Consider the following 23,667-nt stretch of genomic DNA (forward strand, 5'->3'; position numbering starts at 1 on the left):
GTGTGTGTGTGTGTGTGTGTGTGTGTGTGTGTGTGTGTGTGTGTGTGTAAAACCTACGTTGGATTGCCTGCTGTCTGGGGGAGAGGGGGAGGGAGGGAGAAAAATTTGAAATTGGAAATCTTACATAAACAAATGCTGAAAGCTATCTTTTCATGTAACTGGAAAATAATAAAATACTCTTATTTTTAAAAAAAATGCTACCCATCTCCTGACAGAGAAGCTAGACTCCAAGTGCAAATTGAGATTTTTTTTCTTTTCGGAGATGGATAATGTGAGAATTTGTTTTGATTGACCATAGATATAACAAAAGTTTTGTTTTTCTTTCTTTTGTTTTCTGTGAGGGGAAAGGGAAGAGGGACAGGTGTATTTTTTGCTGATTGAAAAAATTAAATTTAATTAAAGAAGAAAAACCATCAGTATAAGTACAGTAGTATAATAATATGACATTAATACTACCCACTTGTCTTTGAAAAGCTAGAGAATTTTAACACTGTGTTTAAAAGCTTACATGGCATCAAAATGTGGGGGTGGGGGTGTAGGGAGTGTTCCTATTACAGAGTTGTAATGTGGGTGCTCTTACATCTGGGCAGATGGTATCTCAGATTTCTCCAGATCTTAGTCTGTCCTTGGAAATGTAGTCAGCTTCAGGGCAGCTAGGACAGTGGAAAAAGCACCAGACCTGGATTCAGGAGGACCCAAGTTTAAATCCGGCCTCAGACACTTGACACTTACTAGCTGTGTGACCCTGGGCAAGTCACTTAGCCCTCATTGCCCCACAAAATGTATTTTATATATATATATATATATATATATATATAATTTTTTTATTAAAAAAAAGAAATGAGGTAAGCTTCAGATCTGTCCAGTATCAAGATCACTTGCCACAATTAAGCAGTTACCTTTGGTTACTGCCCGGCCATTATGGACTTATGTTCCCATGGTCTTCCTGGAGACTGTGAAAACTAATTTTTCTTGGAACTGGAAAACTGATTTTGTTTTTGTTTTCCAAAAGAAATTCTTTACCCATTTGTTGATGTGGTTCGTGGAATAACCTTATTAGGGCAATTTCAGGACTGGACAGTCAGCTCATACTCCCTCCCGCTGAGCTCCTCCCCTCTCGCCAATGGCGGGGGGGGGGGGGGGGGGGGTCCTCCCTATGGGGCAAATTTTTTGTTTTTGTTTTTTTTTGAGGGGCAATTGGGGTTAAGTGACTTGCCCAGGGTCACACTGGCGCAGTGGATAGAGTACTGGCCCTGGATTCAGGAGTACCTGAGTTCAGATCTGGCCTCACACTTGACACTTACTGGCTGTGTGACCCTGGGCAAGTCACTTAACCCCAATTGCCTCACTAAAAAAAAATTAAAAAAAAATTTACACAGAGCAGCAGCAACAGAATGAGAAATGGTATTTAGCGTTGGGTATAGCAAACCCATTTAGTTTATCTACCCAGTAGTATTTCCTAGAGAACTTCCTCTTATCTCCGTAACACAACCTCGCATTGCATCTGCGGACTCGGGTCATCTTTCCAAATGGAATGGAAGGTGTTTGAGGAACCGTTTCTTTCATCTTTTTTGTGCACTAGTCACTTATTTCGGGGCCCCTGCGTAGATTGGACACTTAATAATTTTTTTAATTGTAGGGGGGGAAAAAAGGCCAAGACGGGAGGGGGGGGGGGAGAGGAGGGGGAGAGGGAATGTAGCTTCCCACAGCACTGATATTCTCCCTGGGTCACCCCTGGGTACGACCTTAGCCAAGTCTCCCCCTCTCTCAAGGCCTATCTCCCTAATTGTATGTCGTGAAGGTTGGAGCGGATGGTTTCTGCTGGCCCCTCCGGGTTTTAGGATTTTCTGATTCCCCGACTCCCATGCCCAGGTAGCTCACTACCTCTGCAGGTCTCTTAAACCCTTCGAAAAACACAGGTGATAACAGTACCGGGGGACAGCACGCCCCGTCGCCCGTATATCTCGCGAGATAAGCCTTTGGCGCCCGCCTAAAATCTCGCGGTTGTAGTCTCTTGTAGTGGGCGGAGCGGAGGTGGTGGTGGTGGAGGAAATCACGGCCGTTGTTCTCGCGAGATCCGCGACCCGAGCTGGGATTTGGGTCTCGGGACAGGGGCTGAAACCGTTTCTAGCTGCGCTCAGCGGGGTCTTCGGGGAAGATGGCGGACGTGTCCGGCAGCAACGGTGACACGGCGGGGCCCGTGGGGAAGGAGGCGGGTGAGTCTCAGGGCGGGCTTGAGGCCAACGGAGGCGCTTTGTTTACTGTGTCCCCCGGGGCCCATTCATTCCGCCCCCTCTTGGGGAGGGAAGTCGGGGCGACCCGGGGAGACAGGCCCGCCCCCAGCCTCACCTGGACACCCTCCATCCCCTCTGAGCCCCATCTCCAGCCTCGCCTGGACGCCTTTCCCTGTGCCCAATCCTTACTGTCTTGACTTACCGTTAGTTGCACCCGGCTATCGAATCCTGATCGCACGGAGCCTGGCCTCACCTAGACCCTTCTCCCCTCCCCTAGTCTTAGGTCCCGAACTGCCCCAACCTCACCTGGACATCACACCCCCGCACTGAGCCCACGCCTCAGGGGTACACGCCACAGGTTTGCTCCCCACAGCCTCAGTCCAGCCTTACCTGGATGGCTAAACCCTCCCTCGCTTCATCCTGACTGCCCTGATTGGCTCTCAGCCTCACCTAGACATGATACCCCACTCGTGTGCTTGCGCCCCCTTACCCCATGAGCCTACGTCTCACGGGAATACCCTCGGTCCCCACTGAGCCTGGCCCCCAACCTCACCTGGACATCATAGCCCGCTCGTTGCAGGGTGGAGGGGGTGGTGTTTGTGTGGTAGCCAACTGAGCCTCACCTCCAACCTCACTTGAACGGCTTTCTGGCTCCCTCCCATCCTAACTGCCTCAATTAACTCCTACCCTCACCGAGACATATTAGCCCGCGGGGAGGGGGCGGGGCGCGCGGGGCCTCTAAGCCTCACTTAGAACCTCACTTGTATGGCTTTACCCGTTCCCCCCCCCCCCATCCTAACTGCCCTGATTGGCCCCCGGCTTCACCTGGTCATTATACTGGTGTGTGCACGTGCACAACCCTCCCTCCCCCTACGAGCCCACGCCTCGCGAGTACTCCATCTGTCCACACTGAGCCTCGCATCCAGCCTCGCCCGGATGGCTTCTCCCCTGCCCCTCCCCCCGCTGCCTTGATTGACCCCCAGCTGCACTTGGGCATCCTGATCAGCACCTTACTGCCCACGCCTGCCCCCAGCCTCACCTGGACACCCCCCCCCCCCCCCGCAGGCTCCTCCTTACTGCCCAGCCTCTCCTCAACACCCTTCCCTGTTTCCAAACCTTGCTGTCTTGATTCACGATGAACTACAGCTGGATATTGTCTGGCCAGTAGGCTAGACAACTTCACCTCCATGGACACCTTCTATCTGAATTCACCAACAACTGCATCTGGATGTCAAACCCTGACTTCACCGATACTGGGGGATGCTTCCCCCCAACCTCCTGGACATCTTCCCCTTTCCCCTAACCTTCCTTCTTAGACTTCTCCAGCCTCACCTGAAAATCATACCACTTCTCCACCCCTAACCAAACCCCTTGTTCTCCACTGAACCCTCACATCCAGCCTCCCCTAGGCACAGCTTCTGCCCCTTCTCCTAAGCATTACATAAGGGCTTTCAGGCTCTTCCTGATTTGTGTCCCTGGCATAATTGTCTTCTAAGGGGTCCCACTCCCACAACTATCATTCCTTTCCTCACTGCTTACCCTGCTGAGGTCAGCTCCAATCTTTACCCAGACCTGCCAGGCACCTGGACATTACAAGCTTTCTGTACATGTCCTCCTCTAATTATTGGATCAGTCTTACATCTAGCAATACTGCCCTTTTTCCCATTTCTTTTTTCTTTTTTTCCCTAATACCATTTCTTTCTTTTTTCTTTTTTGCGGGGCAGTGGGGGTTAAGTGATTTGCCCAGGGCAATGGGAGTTAAGTGACACACAGCTAGTAACAAGTGTCTGAGGCTGGATTTGAACTCAGGTACTCCTGAATCTAGGGCCAGTGCTTTTTTATCCACTATGCCACCTAGCTGCTCCCCTCTTACCATTTCTAAGGTTACTACATCATCCCTTTCCCCCACCCCGTTTTATGGAAGTCTAGACTGTTTTCCTTCCTCTCTTCTCTCATATTTTCCTTGTATCGGTGCCTTGGATGGGCATTTTGACTCTCTTGTCTGCACCTTTCTTCCTTTCTTTTTTTTCCAGGCTGGTCCCCCTCTAATAGCAGGGTATGAGAATTCAGTCTAGAAGGGTTTAATAAGATAGACCAGTAATTATGTGACATTCTACTTAAGGGTCATAAAGGGATTCTAACTAAGTGCTTTGTGAGTTATCTCTCATATTTTGAAGACAAGGTAATGGAGGAAGTTTCTTGGAGACGGTTTGTAATTTGATCTTTGAAGCATGGGTAGAAATTTAGCAGAATGTAGCAAGGGGAATGAATGGTGATAGTAGCAGATATACAGTACATTAAGGTTTCCATGTTTGTAAAGATAAAAGGGAATGAATTCTAGGTTGATGAAACAAAGGTGACAAGGTGGGAAAGTATGGGTCTTATTCATGAAATAGCCAGTAGTTCAGTTTGGCTGTAGTGTGTGATGCTTGTGGACTCTAGAGATAAATTACTGCCAGCCAGATCAGGTTCTTAAATGATAGGCTGAGACTTTTTGGGCTTGATCTTTCTGTAGAGGATAAGCTAGAGAGCACTCAAGAACATTGAGGAGTTTTGAATGGGAAGAAATGTGTTTTTTTTTTAAATGGCTCTAGTAGCAGTTATAGACTGGAGAAGGACAAAAGTATTTGTTATGAGGAAATTTGTTTTGATGTACATCGATAATAATAATAGCTGTCATTTCTACAAGGCTTCATAGTTTATATGCACAAGTCTATTCACTGTGCGTTATATACATTACTTTATTTGATCCTTACAACAACCCCATGAAGTAGGCAAAGCAGCCAGCTATCCTCAATTGTTGAAGAGGAGAACGAGGTTAAGTGAAATGAATTGAATCAGTCCAGGTCACAAACTAGTCAGTATCAGAAGTGGAGAGGAGATGGTAGGACCCAGTTTCTGACTTTCCAGCTTAGTATTTCCCCCCCTCAACCACAACTGCCTTCCTTTGTGGGAAGCCCTATGGCCTTCTCTGGCTTGTTAGAAGACCAAGATAAAATTTAATAGGGATGAATGTAAAGTCTTAGACATGGGTAAGAAAAAGTCAGTCTCATAAATCCAAGACAAGAGAGGGATGACTAGACAGCAGTATGTCCAGAAAAGATCTGGGGACTTAGAGTAAACTATAAGCTCTGAGTCACCAATGTGTTATGGCAGCCAAGGAAGCTAAGGCAGTCTTAGACATCCAAGAAGCGGGAAGCTATTGCCCTGCTTGTCCACATCCAGAATATTCTGGATGCCACATTTTAGGAAGAACATTGATAAGCTAAAGGGTACTCATAAGGACAACCAGGATGTTAAAGGGCCTCCGATCATATCATATGGGGGTTGGTTAAAGGAAAGAGGAACACAATATCTTCAAGAATTTGAGGGCTATCACATGGAAGAGGAATTTACTCGGCTTGGTCTGAGGGCAGAACTAGGAGCCAATGGGTGCAAACTTCAGAAGGGCAAATTTTGGCTTACTTGATGTAAGGAAAAAGTTTTAACCATCACACTGTCCAAAAATGGAGTTTGTTGCCTTGGTAGTTAGCCCAAGCTTACTGGACATTTTCAAGCAAAGGTTGCATGATCACTTGTAGAAGTCATTGGATATTATACTGGATATTATTGTTAAGGTCCAGTTTGGACCAGATGGCCTTTGAAGTCTCTTTTACCTTCAAGAGTATGCAGTGCTCTTTGAGTAGTTCAAGAGAGATAGAGAACCTAGATCAGGATGGAGAGACAGCAGGAATAAAAGAACGGATTCAGGGGTTGTTGTGAAGGTAGAAACATCACAACTTGGTTACAGAATATGAAGAAGAGGGAGGAATCAGAGTTGACTATGAGGTTTTGTTTCTGGGTGACTGGGAGGTTGGTGGTGCTGCCATGAGGTTCCGAACACTTTGCACTTAATCCCCAACCTTGTGCCTTTGTACCACTGATCTCTTATACCCTCCTTTCTTACCTTCAACTCTTAGATTCCCTCCCTTCAAAATCTGGCTCAGGCATTACCTTCTACATAAAGGTTTTCCTGATCTTTCAGCAGCTGTTAGTGGCCTCCCTCCCTGAATATTTTGTATTTAACTACATTATTGTTATTCCAAAACATGTTCTGTATATACTTACATGTGTATATGTCTCCATTGATGAGGCTAGAGATAGAGCCAGTTGACCTTACCTGGCTGTGTGTAACTTCTTTTTTTTTTTCTTTATAGTGTTTTTTCCACTTATATGTAAATATAGTTTTCAACATTCATTTTTGTAAGATTTTGAATTCCAATTTTTTCTCCTTCCTTTCCTCCTTCCCCCCAAGACAAAAACAAATCTGATTTTATTTTATACAGATTTCCACATCAGTCATGCTGTGAAAAAATGAATCAGAACAAAAGGGAAAAGCCATGAGAAAGAAAAAATCCCCCCCAAAGTGAAAATAGTGTTTTTGATCTGCATTCAGATGTCATAGTTCTTTCTCTGGATATGGATAGCAGCTGTGTAAATTCTTAATTGTGTTCAAATCAAATTCAGAAACACTTAATAGTTGTATGACTGTGGACACAGCATTTGACCTCTTGAACCTCAGTCTCCTCATGTATAAAATGCAAATTTCTCCTACCTGTGCATGATGTTCTGGTTTTTTCTTTTAAGATTTTATCAATTCGGGGCAGCGAGGTGGCACAGTGGATAGAGCACCGGCCCTGGAGTCAGGAGTACCTGAGTTCAAGTCTGGCCTCAGACACTTAACACTAGCTGTGTGACCCTGGGCAAGTCACTTATCCCCAATTGCCTCACTTAAAAAAAAAAAGATTGTCTAAAAAAAAGATTTTATCAATTCCTTTTGGTTTTTACATAAAACATTTCTAAACGCCACCCTACCATAGAATTCTGTCTCATAGCTAAGGAAAACAAATTCAAACAATACAGCTAATGCATTAGACAAGAGTAAATGGTATCCCACACCAATGTTCCCTCATCTCCCAACTAAGGAGAGTAAAGTGTCCTGTGATTTATTATTCGTGGGTTTCAGGGATAATAGCACAGCCCTGTCCCAGGAGGAATGGCAAATGACTTCTTGTGTAACAAAGAGAATTCTTAGCCCCTTTGGCAGAATTGTGGTTTCCCAATTTGACATCCTGCCTGCCTTTGTAAGAAAATCCAGAACATCGTGAGACTGTTTTTGCTATTGTTAGTATAGAGGATATACCAATCAGTTGTGAAGAAGACTGTGTCATGTTATAACCTTGTGGGATGGGTATGAAACAATTAACATGACTTTTCTTTTCCTCCACAGTGGATCGAATGATCCAAGAGAACAACCACCTATTCACAGATGTCCAGTGTAAAGTGTGCAATGCAGTACTCATTTCCGAGTCCCAGAAACTCGCCCATTACCAGGTATCATGCAGTAGTCATTTAAAAGAACCATGGTTACTCCATAGACCCTTTGACAACAGTTCAGAAGTGAGGGTGGGAAGGAGACCTGGGTTACGTTTCTGACTTCTCTTCAGCTTTACCAAGTTTAAAAGGTGACATTCCCTGTTAACTTCTTAGATCTGGTCTGTGGGTATCCATTGATGATGCAGTAATTCAACCATGAGCCTTGGGCATCACTGCCTTTAAGTTATACTCTCAGGCATACTAGATTCTCCTCTCTGAGCAGACCAGGGGAACCTTGCCTCTGCCCCAGACCCTTTTGCCTTTCAACTCTTGTTGCGTTTTCTGCCCTGGAACTATGAACAGTCCTGCTCCACTGTGACTGCAAGCTCTGGTGTGCTTGTGCTTCTCCTTCACCTGCGACCACTACCCAAGACTGTGACCTGGACAAGTATGGACAAACAACAAAGTCCTGACTCAGTGCTAGCAAAGAGATCCCTGTAATCTCCTTCTGGCCAATTGTTCGCCGCCTTACTGTCTTGGGGACTGAGTTCCAGAAGCAGTTGTTACTGCTGCTGATTCGGAGGCTCCCAAGGCCTGCTCCTGGTTTGATGTAGCTGTGGCTGGGTTTGTGCTGGGCTTCACTCCACTTTCACCCTTTCCTGCCAACCTTCTAAGTTGTCTTTCACTGGAAAATTATTTCACCTTGTCTTTTTATGGGTTCTGCTGCTCCAGGAATTGTGTTATGGCATTATTTGGGGAGAGCTCAGGCAAGTCGCTGCCTTTCCTCCACCATCTTGGCTCCACCCTCTCCCACTTTCATTGCATCCCAAGCCAAAGCTCTGAGTCTTCTGGGCTTTCCTGGTCCCTGAACTTTCTTGACTGAGTTCAGAGTCTGCCATGCAAGAAATGTTTATCTGTTCTCCTACTACTATTTTAGGGTACCCCAGTTCCAATATCCATTTTCCTTGTTTCCCTTCTACTGTCATTACACTCTCCAGAAAACAAGAGTATATATCTAGGGTTTCTTAACAAGTTAAAAAACACTCTACATTAAATATACAGGGATAGATCATTAGAAATTTATAAAAAATAAATCCCCTGGTCCTATGCTAGGTGACCCTCAGCTTGCAAACCTATCCTACACTAAAGTTTTCCCAGACTTATTAGTGAACCCTGTCTTTCAGTATGGAGTGTTCACCAAGCTCATTGGTCCAGTAGTCTAATCCCAGCATTAATTTCAGGTCAGTCAGGAAGCCACCAAGTGATCTGTGCTACACTTAACTAACTGGATATATATACTCTTACCTCTCCCCTCTCTTTTTTTGGATGAGGCAGTTGGGGTTAAGTGACTTGCCCAGGGTCACACAGCTAGTAAGTGTTAAGTGTCTGAATCTGGATTTGAACTCAGGTCCTCCTGACTCCAGGGCTGGTGCTCTATCTACTGCACCATCTAGCTGCCCCTTCCCCCTCTATTTTTTAGGGGAAGGAGGCAGCCTGGGATAGTGGAAAAACTTTTGCAGTGGATATCAGGCAACCAGGTCAAGTCCCTGCACAGCTGTTGATGAGCTGTAATATCCAGGACAAGTGACTTCCCCCCCATGAACCTGCATTTCTTCCATCTCTAAAATGAGAGATTGGACCAAATGATCTTGTGATGTCCCCTCCAACTCTATGCTATGGACATACATGGAAATACAAATAAACAAATAGGGTAGTTCTCTTTACCTCAGTTAGAATTCAGTCCAGGGGCAGCTAGATGGTGCAGTAGATAGAGCACCAGTCCTGGAGTCAGGAGTACCTGAGTTCAAATCTGGCCTCAGACACTTAACACTTACTAGCTGTGTGACCCTGAGCAAGTCACTTAACCCCAATTGTCTCACTAAGGAAAAAAAAAGAATTCAGTCCAACACAGAGGGCAATCTCATGTTCACAGTGTACAGCCCCTTCTCTTTACAGTATCTTTGCTATGTTACCATAGGTGACAATTTCCCTATGCCTGATTTTCAATATATTATATTCATTCCTCAATCACTGGTTATTGTGGGAATAAAGTATATAAGAATCATTTTTCTTTCTTTTTTTTTAAAAATAGCAATCTAACAATTAGTCTGAGGCCCTTGGAGAGATGTTCTAGATAGGTATATGCTGTTAGCCAAGCACTATTATGTGACATTTTGTTAAAGAAGTATTTTTTATTTTCTTTCTCCTGGTTTCTTTCCAGAGCAAGAAACATGCAAACAAAGTGAGGAGATACACATCCATTCACAAAGAGGAGGAGTTTAATGATGGGAAAAAATTGAAGCTAGATTCAAAACAGGTAATAATAGCAGGCTTCCCATGGTAAAGGAAGTCCATCCAAACAAAACTTTTCCCTTCTGGAGTAAGTTGGAGCAGGGAAGGGAGGTCACTTAGTGGGTGCTCATTTATTTTCCCAAGAGTATATAAACACCGGTATTCCTCAGAGGTTGTGAGAAGGTTTCCAGGTAACTAGTGATCAAGACAGCTAAACGTGATCCCTTTTGTCAGAACTCCTCATTTCCCAGTCTTCTGGTTCGTGGAACGAGGAAACACATTAGAAGCGCAGGTTTATGGTCTTCATTTCAATTGAAAGAAGTGATCTGTAATAGTTGTCCAACAAGTAGAATGTTCTTCTACTTAATTGCTGTGATTAGGTTCTAATTAGACTTCAATGGGTGATTGCTCTGTCATTTGCTACCTGTGTGGCCCTGGGCAAGTCACTTGATGCATCTGGGCCTGAGCTCCTTCATTTGTAAAATGAAGGAGTTGGTCTAGATGACCTCTTAAGGTCCCTTTCCTTTTTAAATTTTATGCATCAGAAGTCCCAGAGACTACTAACATCATAGAACAATTGCTACTCTGCGATTCGAATCACCTACCTTGTTAACATGATTCCTTGCAAGTTCAGAAGGGCTTTTACTGCCCTGTTCCCCAAATCTAGAAATCCCCATCTCTCCCCCTCCCTCTTCCCCCCACATCCAGAAGTCTGTCCTCTATCACCCCCAGGCATTTAACTGTATGCCTTTAACTGGCTGTCCTGAGTCAAGAGGGCAGTGTAAAGTCTTGGAAAAGATTGATGGGCAAGGCTTTAAGGCCTGGAGTCTGGTTCTGCCACTTAGGAGCTACATGGTCATGTTCCCTCTCTGAATCTGTTTCCTGATCTGTGAAATGGGATTATTTATCGGGGCTATAGTGGTAGAGAGGGTAGAGGAGATCTGTGGGCCAAGGTATCAGGTAAGGGGTGTATTTGAGGGGCTGTCATAGAAAGAATGCTGGATTTGGTGTCAGAGGACCTGGATTCAACTCCCAATCTCTGCTTGCTGCCTTTGTGACCTTGGACAAGCCACTAAAACTCTCTGAGCCTCAGTTTCCTAATTCCTCTCCTGTAAAATAAGGGAGTTGTCCTTGATGATTTTTAAGGTTCCTTGCAGCTCAGGATCCTATGACCCTTTCATCTTTGCTTTGTCTCCCTCACGCTGTTGTGAGACTTAAATGAGCAAAAGCACTTTGAAAATTGTCAATTATCTTACATGTATAGAAGGGAGCATTATTATTGAGCCGCTTGTTCTCCCTACCTTAGGGTTGCCCTCTGTGAGCACTTAAGCCAAGATGAAAACGGAGATGAGGCCAGGGCCCTCCAGACAGAGGGTGGGGTGGCACTGTCTTGTCTTCTAGCCTGGTCCCTGTAATAGCCAGTAAAAGGCACCGTTCTCCCTCCTGAGCAGGAGAGCAGCCGTGGCGATGACAGGGATCGGTGCTGTGCCATCTGCAACATGACCTTTTCTTCCCCCATCGTGGCCCAGTCTCACTACCTGGGGAAGACCCATGCCAAGAACATGAAGTTGAAGCAGAGTAACTCCCAGGTGGAAGGTACTGCTCTTTCTCCGCACTGTCTTCATGCCTGAGGATGGGATGGGGCCAAGGGTCAAAGCAGAATCTTTGGGGGATGGCGGAAAAACAATCAGGAAGCAAGAGCAGCTCCACTCGACCAAATTGTTCATTCAGCAAACCGTTCTTAAGTGTCTGTTGTGAACAAGGGCTGGTCACAGGGGATTTACAGGTAGATATGTCAAAGACCTCACTCTCACAGAGTTTACAGTCTAATAGAAGAGAAAGACATTTAGGCCAGAACACTAACTATGACACATACCTCTAATTCAGTGGGGTCATAAGAGGAGTGAAAAGGAGAGCTGTAATATAGAATGAAACATCTGGGTTGAGCTTTTAAGGGAAAGATTTCAGTGGTACAAGGTGGAAGAAAGGAGGGAAGGAAGACTCTTCCAAGCTCGGGGGTTGTCGTGAGCAAAGAGACAAGACAGGAAGAGGATGGAATGAAGAATATGTGGAAGTTTGGAGTGTGAAGTAAGCGGGGGTGGGGGGTAGGTTGGAGCCAAATTGTACATATAGCACCTTGAATTCTAGATTCAGGGGTATATACTTTATTTGGTAAAGACAGGAGAGGCACTCGAGGTTTCTGAGTAGCAGAATGACATGATTTGAGTCATCTTACAGGGAGATTGTTTAGGTTGCAGGGTGAAGGATAGGTGGGGTTTACTGAACTGGGGAAGCTTGACCAGAAGAAGTCAGTTAAAATAACTAAAGCAAGAACAGATTTGATTCAACAAACATTTAGTACTTACAAGGTAATGTGCTAGGAGGCCCCTTCCCTCAAGGAGCTTGTATTCTACTAAGGGAGTATGATCTGTACAAAAATAAAGTTAATATAGAATGTAATGTTTGGTACAAAATAACTTTGGAAAATTTGAGGGAGGAGATAGCATTTTCAGCTGAGGAAATTAAGAGGAGCTTTATGGAGGACTTGGTGTCTGAGCTGAGCTTTGAAGAAAGGGAAGGATTCTGAAGGGAAATGGGAGCAGAACATTTATTAGGAGTATTAGAAAGGCCTGCTGGGAATGAAGGGAAGCAGGAGACAACTTGGAAAGTTTAGGTGACTTCCCAGTAGTAGTATAGTTTGGGAGATAAGAGTGAATGAGTGGGAATAATATAAAATAATACTCTTAAGGAGAAGAAGGTATTGTACACTCCAGGTGTGGGTAGAGATCTTGGTCAGTGGAAATGTCCAGAAGCAGCAGGTGGAGGGTCAAATCTGAAGAACCAGCAGATAATTGAAGTTGGCTGGAACATACACAATTTGTAAAAGAAAGTTATATGAAAGGGCAGCTAGGTGGTGCAGTGGATGAAGCATTGGCCCTGGATTCAGAAGGACGTGAGTTCAAATCTGGCCTCAAACACTTGACACTTATTAGCTGTGTGACCCTGGGCAAGTCACTTAACCCTCATTGCCCCACAGGAAAAAAAAAAGAAAGAAAAGAAAAAAAAGAAGTAGGTTCAGAGGGAAAGTGATTTGCCCATGGTCACACCAAGGCTTGAGTCCAAGTCTCCTGATGTGAAATCAAATGTTTTTAAGGCACTTGGTCTGCTAACCTCTCCTAGGGCCGGATGGATTTTTCTCTGCAGGAGCTTCATGGCCCCAATCCTTTGTCTGGAATTAGAATGGGATGTTGAAAGTGCAGAAGTTCAGTGGGTATGTTAAGAGTATATTGAGAAATTCCCTCCCGCCTCTTCCACCTCCATCTTCTCTAACAACTTTTATCTTCCCCAGTCACTGTGTGCTCAGACTTGAAAGCAAAATCCTCATCTTTTTGGAGTGTGCAGGTCATGCCCTACTTGCTTTTATCTGCAAATGCAGCCTCTTCTAACTGAGACTGGGAGATTGCCTGTAAAAGCAGAGAACTTCAGTGCACATTTCATTGTCTACCAAATTGTGTTTTCAGCTATTAGGAATTAATTTTCAATCCACATGGTTTGAAAATAGACTCCTTTAACTTCTCACAATGAAAATTCATCCCTGGGTTTCATTCACCCTATTAATACCAGGTTTCCTCTCTTAGGTATCTTCTTTGAACCCATGAGAAGGAATGATTGGTTGATATCCTTATTGGAATTTTTTATAGTAATTTGAAACTTCCATTTTGTTTTGAACTAAGCAGCATAGCTGTGTTCATGATATTCATTATTTCATGAATAATTTGGCTGATGCCAAATCATGGCCTAGGGAGCTCATGTTTTTAGAATCTCAGAATCAGACTTCCAGAGCTGGAAAGGACCTTAGTGGATGTCTAATCCAAGCCCTATCTGAAGTATAAATCCCATCTATAGATATACATAACAAGTGGTTATTCTCTGAACAGCTCTACTGACTGGGAGCTCAGTACTTACTGAGCAACTCACTCTATTTTTTGAAGGTTTTAATTAAGTTTCTCCTTTATATGGAGTGTATATCTGCTTCTTAGTAACTTCCTGGGACAGCTAGATGGCACAGTGAACACTCATAAGTTACTTACTTGCTATGTGACCCTGAATAAGTCACTTAACCCTGTTTTTCTCAGGTTCCTCATCTATAAAATGAGCTGGAAAAGGAAATGGCAAACCATTCCAGTATCTGTGCTAAGAAAATTCCAAATGGGGTCACGAAGAGTTGGACATGGCTAAAACAACTCAACAATAACAACAAAACATTGATCCCTATGGAGCCAAGTAGAACAAGTCTAAGCCTTCTTACCCAAGAAAGTCTTTCACATATTTATATATATAAAATAAAGGTGGGAGAGAGAAAGTTTTAACTTGGGTTAAAGGAAAAAAGTGCTGTAAAAATAAAGGATGGGGAAACCTAGCGACAAAATATTTAAATGTGAAAAAGCCCCCAGAGTTCTAATGCACTTCCAACTCGAGATGAATTAATAGAGTGGCATGACTACCAAAAGAGTTAATGCATTTTTCAGCACTTTTCTTCACTATGGATATCCTACCAATGTAGGTCACAACCCCTTACAATTTAGTAGGTAGTTTTTGAGATTGTCTATAACCAAAAAAACCATCCCAAAGGGAGACCTTCCAAACTTAGCTAGACTTGTCCTCAGAAAACAGAAATATAGTCCTGGCAGTGGATCCGCACTCATTGCCTTTCCAGTTTGGGAGGACTTTTCAGCATTCCCTCCATGTCATGTTGAGGAACCAGAGACAATGTAAAGTTTAGAATTCTGTAACCCTCCTGGACATGGTTTTTCTAAATTAGGTACTACACTAAATTAAGCAAGCACTTTCCACTTGACTTGTCAAAAATGCTTAGAAAAATGTTATTTTGGAAAGAAAAATAACATGGGTTTGACTGGAGAATCTTGGTAGGTATGGGCTGTACTCTTTATATGTACCATGTTGCTGCTCATCTATGCCTCTGATTTACAATATGTCTGATCAAGATGAAAGGGGCTGTCTGTGATGAATTGAGTGAAGGGAATCAGCTCCACAAAGGGAGCAAACCCATGCATATTTTATCACTAATACTATGTTCTAATCTGCTGAGTACACTGAGCCTGGACTCAATAAATATATACTGTCTCATGGTTCAGTTAGGAGCCATAGCCCTTGACTCTGTCCTAGCTCTTTCAGGGATATATAGAAGGCAAGACAAAGTTTGGGTCCCATTTCTGGACAACCTTTAACAAGAGGAAACAATTGTCATCTAGTAGAAAGAGCATTCAATTTAGAGTCAAGTGACCTGAGTTCACTTCTCACTCCACAACTTACTTGTTTTTTTACTTTGGATAAATCATTTCTCAACTCAGTGTTGTTTTCAGATTCCAAAGAAAAGAAGTTATCAGAAGCATTTTCTTATTTTCTTCTTAGTATTTTATTTTTCTCCAATTACATGTAAAGATAGTTTTCAACATTCATTTTTGTAAGATTTTGAGTTCTGAATTTTTCTCCCACCCTCCCTCCCTTCCCCCTTCCTGAAGCCAGCAAGCAATCTGATATAGGTTATATGTTACTTTCATGTTAAACGTATTTCCACGGGGGCACCTAGGTGGCGCAGTGGATAAAGCACCGGCTCTGGATTCAGGAGGACCTGAGTTCAAATGTGGCCTCAGATACTTGACACTAGCTGTGTGACCCTGGACAAATCACTTAACCCTCATTGTCCCGCAAAAAAACCCCAACAAAAACATATTTCCACATTAGTCATGTTGTGAGAGAAGGATCAGAACAAAAGGAAAAATAAACACAAGAAAGAAGAAACAACTACTAAAAAAAAACCAACCACATAAGTGAAAATCATATACTGCATTCAGATTCTGTAGTTCTTTTTCTGGGTGTGGGTAGTTTTTTCCATCATGAGTCTTTTGACATCATCTTGGATCATTGTATTGCTGAGAAAAGCTAAGTCTATCACAGTTGATCAGAAGCATTTTATAAAATATAAAGTACCATATAAATGTCAGTTATTATTATTGTTGATTTACTTTGCTTTGGATTTAGGAGACCTGGGTTCAGATCTCTGTTCTGTCATTTAATAGCTATATGATATTGAGAAAAATAATTCCACCCCTAGCCTCATTTTCCCATTTATTGAATGGAGCTAATAACCCATGTAGTACCCACTTCAGAGGATTGAATGAAGATCAGATGAGAAAATGGATGCCATGTGCTTCAAGGCATCTGGGGGCCTGGTGAACAGAGTGCTGGGCCTGGAGTTAGAAAGACCTGAGTTTAAATCTAGCTGTGTGACCTTGGGGAATTTACTTAATCTCTGTCTCAGTTTCCTCAACTGTAAAATGGGGATAATAATATCACCTACCACATTGATTGTTATGAGCATCAAATGAGCTATTTGTTATTTTAGAAGGTACAAGTGCCTGGCACAAGGATGTCATATAAACAATTCTTTCCTTCCCTTCTCTTTGTAAATTACAAATAAATATTGATCCCATTTATATATTGGCCTCTGGACACTATAACTGGGATGTTTTGAGGATGCATAACATTATTTTGCTTAACATATTTTGAAAAAGGACAGCTAGGTGGCACAGTAGATAAAGCATCAGCCCTGAATTCAGGAGAACCCAAGTTCAAATTTGGCCTCAGACATTTGACACTTATTAGCTGTGTGACCCTGGATAAGTCACTTAACCCTCATTGCCCTGCAAAAAACAAAACAAAAAAAAATATTTTGAAACGTTTCTATATCAGTTTTATGGGACTTAAGGGGAGAGAAGCGTTACAAAGGCACATATCACCAGTGTCGCAGTTGGGCTTTTGTCAGGCACTTAATTCACAAGCATTCATTCAAAACTGACTGTATTCCATTGCAAGTGTTAGGTGATAGAGATACAGGAACAAAAATAAATTCTAGTCTCTGCCCTCAAGGAATTTATATCCTTACATTCTCCCAGGACAGTTTCAAGAGATCCAGGCCAAGCGCTACAGAGATTGAGCAGGATTTGGGTTGGAGTTCCAGCTGATATTCATACCTCTTTGATATTGGACAGATTACTTAACCTACGTGTACATTTATTTATAATTGCAAAGTAAATACAAAATAAATTCAGGGGGAGATACAGTGGTAACTAGAGGCGTCAGGAAAGTTCTTATATAGGAAGTGGTACTTGAACTAAACTTTGAAGAGGCTATGGATTTTAAGTTGCAGAGGTGAGGAGACAATATATTCAAAGCTTGTGGACAGAGAGCTGATCCCAAGGAACAGAGCAGGCAGATGGAATGTTTTGTGTACAAGATAGTAGAAAGGCAAGTTTGGCTGGACTATAAAGTGCATGAAGTGAGTAAGTGGGAGCTACTGGAGTTTCTTGAACAGCAGGAGGTATCCTCCCTCATCAGACCTATGCTTTAGAAATATCACTTAGGGGCAACTAGGGGGCGCAGTGGATAAAGCACTGGCCCTGGATTCAGGAGGACCTGAGTTTGTTTTGTTTTTTGTTTTTGTTTTTCTTTTTTAGTGAGGCAATTAGGGTTAAGTGACTTGCCCAGGGTCACAAAGTAAGTGTCAAGTGTCTGAGGCTGGATTTGAACTCAGGTACTCCTGACTCCAGGGCTGGTGCTCTATCCACTGCGCCACCTAGATGCCCCAGGACCATGAGTTCAAATCCCGCCTCAGACACTTGACACTTACTAGTTGTGTGACCCTGGGTAAGTCACTTAACCCCCATTGCCCCACAAAAAAAAGAAAGAAAGAAAGAAAGAAATATCACTTAGGCAGCTGTCTGGAGTATGAATTGGTGAGGGGAGAGAATGTAGGCAACGGAACCATTGAAAAAGTTGTTGCTGTCTAGGTGAGAGGACTTGAACTAATGTTGTGGCCATGTGAGTGGAGAGAAGGGGATGTATGTTAAAGATGCTATGGAAGAATAATTGACAAAGACTTGGAAAATATTTGGATGTGGGGCGTGGGGCCAAAGGAAGCAAGGATGACCCAAGGGTCACGAATCTTGGTAACTTGGAAAGCTGGTGGTACCCTCTACAGAAAAAGGGAGATTTGGAAGAGGTGGTATTTGGTATGAAAGTTAATGATTTCTGTTTTAGACCTGTTGGGTTTTGAGGTACCATTTTGAAACAATTGGTGATGTGATTGAGGAATTTAGGGGAATGACTAGGGTTAGACCTTCTAAGGTTTTGGATCTCAGATCTAGGGCTAAGATCTAAGAGTCATCAGCATAGAGATAATTTAATCCATGGAGCTGGTGAGATCACCAAATGAGGAGTATGTAGAGAGAAGACAAGAGAGCCCAGGACAGCCTTCATGGATGCCCACAGTTAGGGTACAGAATTTGGATAATGATAAAGAAAGGAGTGAAATCAAAGTTTTTTTTTCAGAATGTTAGAGAACCAAGCTCAGTCTATGTCTCACTTGTTAAATTGTAATTCAAAATGAAGGGCTTAATTATTATTGCTCCATATACCTTTTGGCAAGTACCATTATCCCTTTCATTCTGCAACAGCAAGAGGAAACCTCTTTCACGGAGGCATTCCCAGATTAGCTGTTACACTGTTTCCTTTTGTCTAAGTTAATGTAAAACCTACTAGCCCCTGAGACTTTTCATTGTGTATTTTTGTGTTCTCCTTGTGCATAGTTCCAGCAAAACTGCACATAAATGCTATAACCCCTAGTCTCAGTGAAGACAGTGGTGACACATCTGATCCGGACAAGTTCTGCAACCTCTGCCATGCCACTTTCAACAATCCCTCCATGGCCAAGCAGCACTATGTTGGCAAGAAGCACAGAAAACAAGAGACCAAAGTCAAGCTGATGGCTCATTATGGCAAGAGCAAGGATTCCCCCATTACAACTTCAGAAGGTGAGAACATCTTATCTTGGGATACAGGCCAGGCAAAAGGAGAGTATCATAGAGCAATGAAAACATCATTTGATTTGAAGTCATGTGACTTAGATTTGAATCCCAGCTTTGTTATTCCTCCCTGTGGGTTATTGGACAATCTTGGCTTAACATATCTTGTCTTCAGTTTCCTCAACAGTAAAATAAGCAGTCTTAGCCCAGTTGATTTCTAAGGTTCTTTCCAGCTTTAAATCCTAGGATCCTATTCTGATTTTTTTTTCTGGGAGCCAGTTTTCTTTAAGAAGGATGTTGACGAGCTAGAGCATATCCAATGGGGAATCCTGCAGCCCCAGGGCTTAAAGGGACCTCAGAGAATGTTTGTCTACCCCATACCAAAGTAGAGATCCCTTATATGATATCTTCAGCATATGATGTTCAGAAGTTCCAAGGGTTATGTTTTTGTTTCAATAAAACATAGTATCTGCTCTCCAAAACCTAGCTAGAAGCCTCAAGAATCAGCTTTAGCCTCCCACTTCACTTAGCATCCACACTCACCAACTCTACTTGTCTTGAGGTGGTGCTTGTACCTACTCTCTGACTTCTGTACTCTGTTACTGTTCCTCCTGGAACTTACCTTAGGTTTGGGGAGGGATAGGTTGGGGGGATGCCCAGGGTGCCCAGACTCTTTAAGGCTACATAACCCATTCCATCCAACAGCTGAGGTTACCTGGTTGAAGGCCACTTTCTCTAGCCTGCTGATTATAGTTCAGCTTGGGGGCAGAAATCTGTTTACATAGTAGAGGTACTGAAAGTTGCCTATTCTGACTTAGAAAATTCTGTCACAGCTCTTCTGTGGGTACCTGGAACATAACAGAGCCTGAACTTTTCAGAATGCATGATGTAGGAGGTCAAGGAAGACCCTCCTACCAGATGGATTGGGTGAGGTCTGTTAGTTACATTCTAAGCAGACCTAATATTCATCCTCAACTATCTCAAAAGCAACCCCTCCTCCCAACTCTTCCCCAATATGTGGTTACTCACTGGTGATAAGACTATTTTGAGGACTTCTTCCATCTCGTTCCTTTGCTGTGGTCATAAGGCAGTAGTCCAGAGATTTCTGAAAGGGAGTAAAATACATCTACTACTGTCCTTTTGTTATTTTATCTGATCAAGATCATATCCTTTCATCAGTACCTCTCTATTAGTAGTAGTGAGAACCATGGGCAGATGAAAAACCATTAGACTATTGAAGACTTTGGTCTTCATTGTTATTCTGCTTAACTACATTCCCACCTAGGAAGCCCTCTCCCCACCCTTCCTTTCTTAGTGGAATGAGACTTCTTGTTCTTGGTGTTTGTCCTTTGTTCTCAAAGAGGACCATGACATTGGGAGGTGGTGTTATGACCTGCAGTGAATTGGATTTCAGTGAAGGGGGCTATGCAAAATCTCCAGCCTTACTCACCCCTCCAGAGTCATCTGGGTCCAGTGGCAAGATATACATCAGGATGACTGGAGATGGGCCCGAATGCAGTGAGAGATCTTGGCCTTTTTAAGCTTGAGCAGAGTTGAGGGAGGTCCCCTTCAGGACCCATCTTCCTGAACACATAATTCCTAGCATAAACAAACTGGCTTTTCCCCCCCATAGGAATTACAAGGTTTTTTGTTGTTTTTTTGTTTTGTTTTGTTTTGGGGCAGTGAGGGTTAAGTGACTTGCCCAGGGTCACACAAATAATAAGTGTCAAGTGTCTGAGGCTGGGTTTGAACTCAGGTCCTCCTGAATCCAGGGCTGGTGCTTTATCCACTGTGCCACCTAGCTGCCCCCCAAGGGTTTTTTTTTAATTAATTTAACATTTTCACTCCTTATTAATAAATTTTTATTTAATATAGCAGGCAAATAGAAACTCACAAACTATCCCAAAACAAAGTATACTCCCTAAGATCTATTAAGCAAAACAACTTCAGTGACCATGACTGATGGTGCATTTCATTCAGCTTACACTTTTGTAAGTATGCTACAAAACTTTTGTAGTATAGTCTGTAACTTGACACGGTAGCACCAATTTATTCCATTGTATTTAAATTGAATTTTGTTTCCGTTTAATGTTACCTTCTTTCGTATAGCTGTAGTCAGGGTGTTATCTTGAAACTTTTTTTTTCTATCTTGTAAGTCTTCACATATTTCTTGAAATTTTTCATACTTATTGTTATTGGTGCCATAGTAAAATTTCATAACTTTCATATACTGTAATCTATTTAGCAATTCTTGATTTGCTGGCCACATGTGTTTACAACTTTTTGCCTTTTACAGATAGTGATGCATGGAATTTTTATATAGCTAGGTCTTTTCTACCTGTCAGCAAATTTCTAGTAGGTTAACAGTATGAAAAATGTTACTATCTTAAACACTTCTATATTGTTCTCCAAAACAGTCAGACCAATTCACAACTTCTTCAACCCTGAATTAGTTCTCCTTTTTTCTAAAAGCTCCACCAACTTATAATTTTTCTTTTTCCATCTTTATCAATTTGGTTATAAGATGACACCTCAGAATTGTTTTACTTTGTTTTCCTATTGTTATTAGTGATTTCAAACATTTTTACATGGTGATTTTCAGTTTGCGTTTCTCCTAACCAAAACTGCTTGGTCATATTTTTTTTTTGTTTTTTAATTTTATTTATTTATTTATTTTTCTGTTGGTCATATCTTTTAATCATTAGAGAATCACACTTGGTCTTTTAGATTTCTGTCAATTCCCTGTAGGTTTTATTTTTACTTGGATGACTTTTATCAAATCATAGGATTATAGGCTTAGATCTGGAAGGGATCATAAGTACCATTTACCCAACACCCCTCAATTTGCAAATGAGAAAACTGAGGCTAAGCGAGATTAAGTCCCAGGGTCACACAGATAGAATTTGAACTCAACTCTTCTGACTCCAAATCTAGTTCCCTATCTAGTATCCATCCAACATATTGTATGGCTTTCCACTGGTTCTTTTTAATATTGTTTAATTACTACTTCAGGATTCATGTTGGCCGTCTCTTATATCCCTCCCTCTCAGTACATGAACACCCACCTCCTTTTCCAATCATGTGTTCTAGGTAGTGACTTTTGCATCATTTCTCTTATGTAAGTCATTTTGGTGACATAAAGCAGTCTCCTTACTTAACAATTATGCCCTTTTTGGTTCCTCAAAGTTTGGTTCCTTTGAGATCATCACACAAGTTCCCCACATAAATAATAGTAAATTATACTAAACCTTTATATAGCAGTCTTTAGTTTACAAAGCCTTTTTAATGTATTTGATCCATACAACAGGCCTGTGAGGGAGGTGGGGCAGCTCTCATTTCAAAAGAAGAAAGAGGATCTGAGAGAGGAAGAATGAGCCCAAGCAGTTGAGTGCTAGAACCAGGACTTGAACTCTGGTCTTATGACTCCTAATTTGCTATTCTTGATACTCTATGATACTGCCTTTCCCCTGAAGCTTAATTACTCTGAGCAGCAGGTATATCTCTGGCTGTTGACAGCTGTGGATGAAGAGGAGGTGGGCTTCCCAACTGCTGTTCTCACAGTACTTCCACAGAGTGTCCCGAGGATCCAGGAGCTTTTCTTCTAGGTCCATCCCACCACTCCATAGTCCCTGACCAGTCAGTCTCCTATGGCATCATCCCCACCAAGTAAGTGAAAATAGGGTCTATATGGATTTGTAATCTTCTCTTCTTTAACAAACAGAATAGAATCATAGATGTAGGGCTGAATGGACCTTAAGGACCATCTAGTCCAATCCACTGAGACCTGGAGCAATCTAAGCCCTAAGGTCACACACATAAGTGAGCCAGGATTTGGAACCATGGCTTTTTCCACTATAGCATCTTCAAAACTTCAGAGACCATCTTGATTTAATAGGAATTGAACACCATGGGGTAGCTAGGATTACATCTATTTTTCAATTTCTATTTTATCTTCTGCTTCTAGAATATCAGGGCAGTTTTCCCTGACAGTTTCTTGGAAGATGATGTTTAAGCTCTTTCCTCGTTCATGTTTTTCAGGTAGACCAATAATTTTCAGATTATCTCTCCTGGACCTATTTTCCAGGTCAGCAGTTTTTCCCAGAAGATATGTCACGTTGCCCTCTATTTTTTATTCATTTGGATTTGCTTTATTGTGTCTTGGTTTCTCATAAAGTCACTAGCTTCCATTTGTTCAATCCTAATTCTTAGGCAATTATTTTCGTCAGAGAGCTTTTGTGCCTCCTTTTCCATTTGGCCAATTTGGCTTTACAAACCGTTGACTTTTTTCTCATGTCTTTCCTGCATCACCCTCATTTCTCTTTCCATTTTTTCCTCTGCCTCTCTAACTTTATCTTCAAAGTCCTTTTTGAGCACCTCTATGGCCTGAGACCAATTCATATTTTTCTTGGAAGCTTTAGATATAGGGGCCCTGACATTGAGATCTTCCTCTGAGGGTGCACCTCGATCTTCCTTGTCACTAAATAAAATTTCTATGGTCCTCACCTTTCTCTGTCTGCTCATCTTGCCTTTATTTTACTTGACTTTTAGCTCCTTAAAGTGAAGCACTGTTTCTAGGCTGCACTATCTAAGCTTCAGGAGGTCCCAGATGGTATGATTTAAGGAGGAGCAGGTTCTTCACTCACCTGGCCTGTTCCCTGGTCTATAGATGACCCCAGACCAACTTGCCAATCAACCTGCTTTGTGTGTTGTGGTTGTCAGCTCCAACAGACCTGTACCCTTCCCCCTTCCTCCACATAGGCCACTGCTACTGAAGCCTACCTCCTGGTTCCCAGCAGGGGTGAAAAACCCAAGTTCTGCCTCAGCACCAGCATAGACCCCTGTAATCTCCCTCTGCCAAGGGCTCAGCCCTCTCACCAGACTGTGAGCTTAGTTCCAGATGA

At 42.7% G+C, this 23,667-nt stretch overlaps 1 protein-coding gene across 1 annotated transcript in view; it reads left to right on the top strand.

The window, feature by feature from the left end:
* Positions 1 to 2,075: 2,075 nt before the first annotated feature.
* Positions 2,076 to 23,667, top strand: part of ZNF346 (zinc finger protein 346) — a 28,754-nt gene continuing 7,162 nt past the window's right edge. The window contains exons 1-5 of the mRNA XM_043981087.1: positions 2,076 to 2,216; positions 7,504 to 7,607; positions 9,811 to 9,906; positions 11,333 to 11,477; positions 18,551 to 18,775. Coding sequence (XP_043837022.1) covers positions 2,159 to 2,216; positions 7,504 to 7,607; positions 9,811 to 9,906; positions 11,333 to 11,477; positions 18,551 to 18,775 — 628 coding nt within the window. The 5' untranslated portion in view covers positions 2,076 to 2,158. The remainder of the gene's footprint in view (positions 2,217 to 7,503; positions 7,608 to 9,810; positions 9,907 to 11,332; positions 11,478 to 18,550; positions 18,776 to 23,667) is intronic.

The sequence above is a fragment of the Dromiciops gliroides genome, chromosome 2 (assembly GCF_019393635.1).
Source record: "Dromiciops gliroides isolate mDroGli1 chromosome 2, mDroGli1.pri, whole genome shotgun sequence".
In the NCBI taxonomy this organism is placed as follows: domain Eukaryota; kingdom Metazoa; phylum Chordata; class Mammalia; order Microbiotheria; family Microbiotheriidae; genus Dromiciops; species Dromiciops gliroides.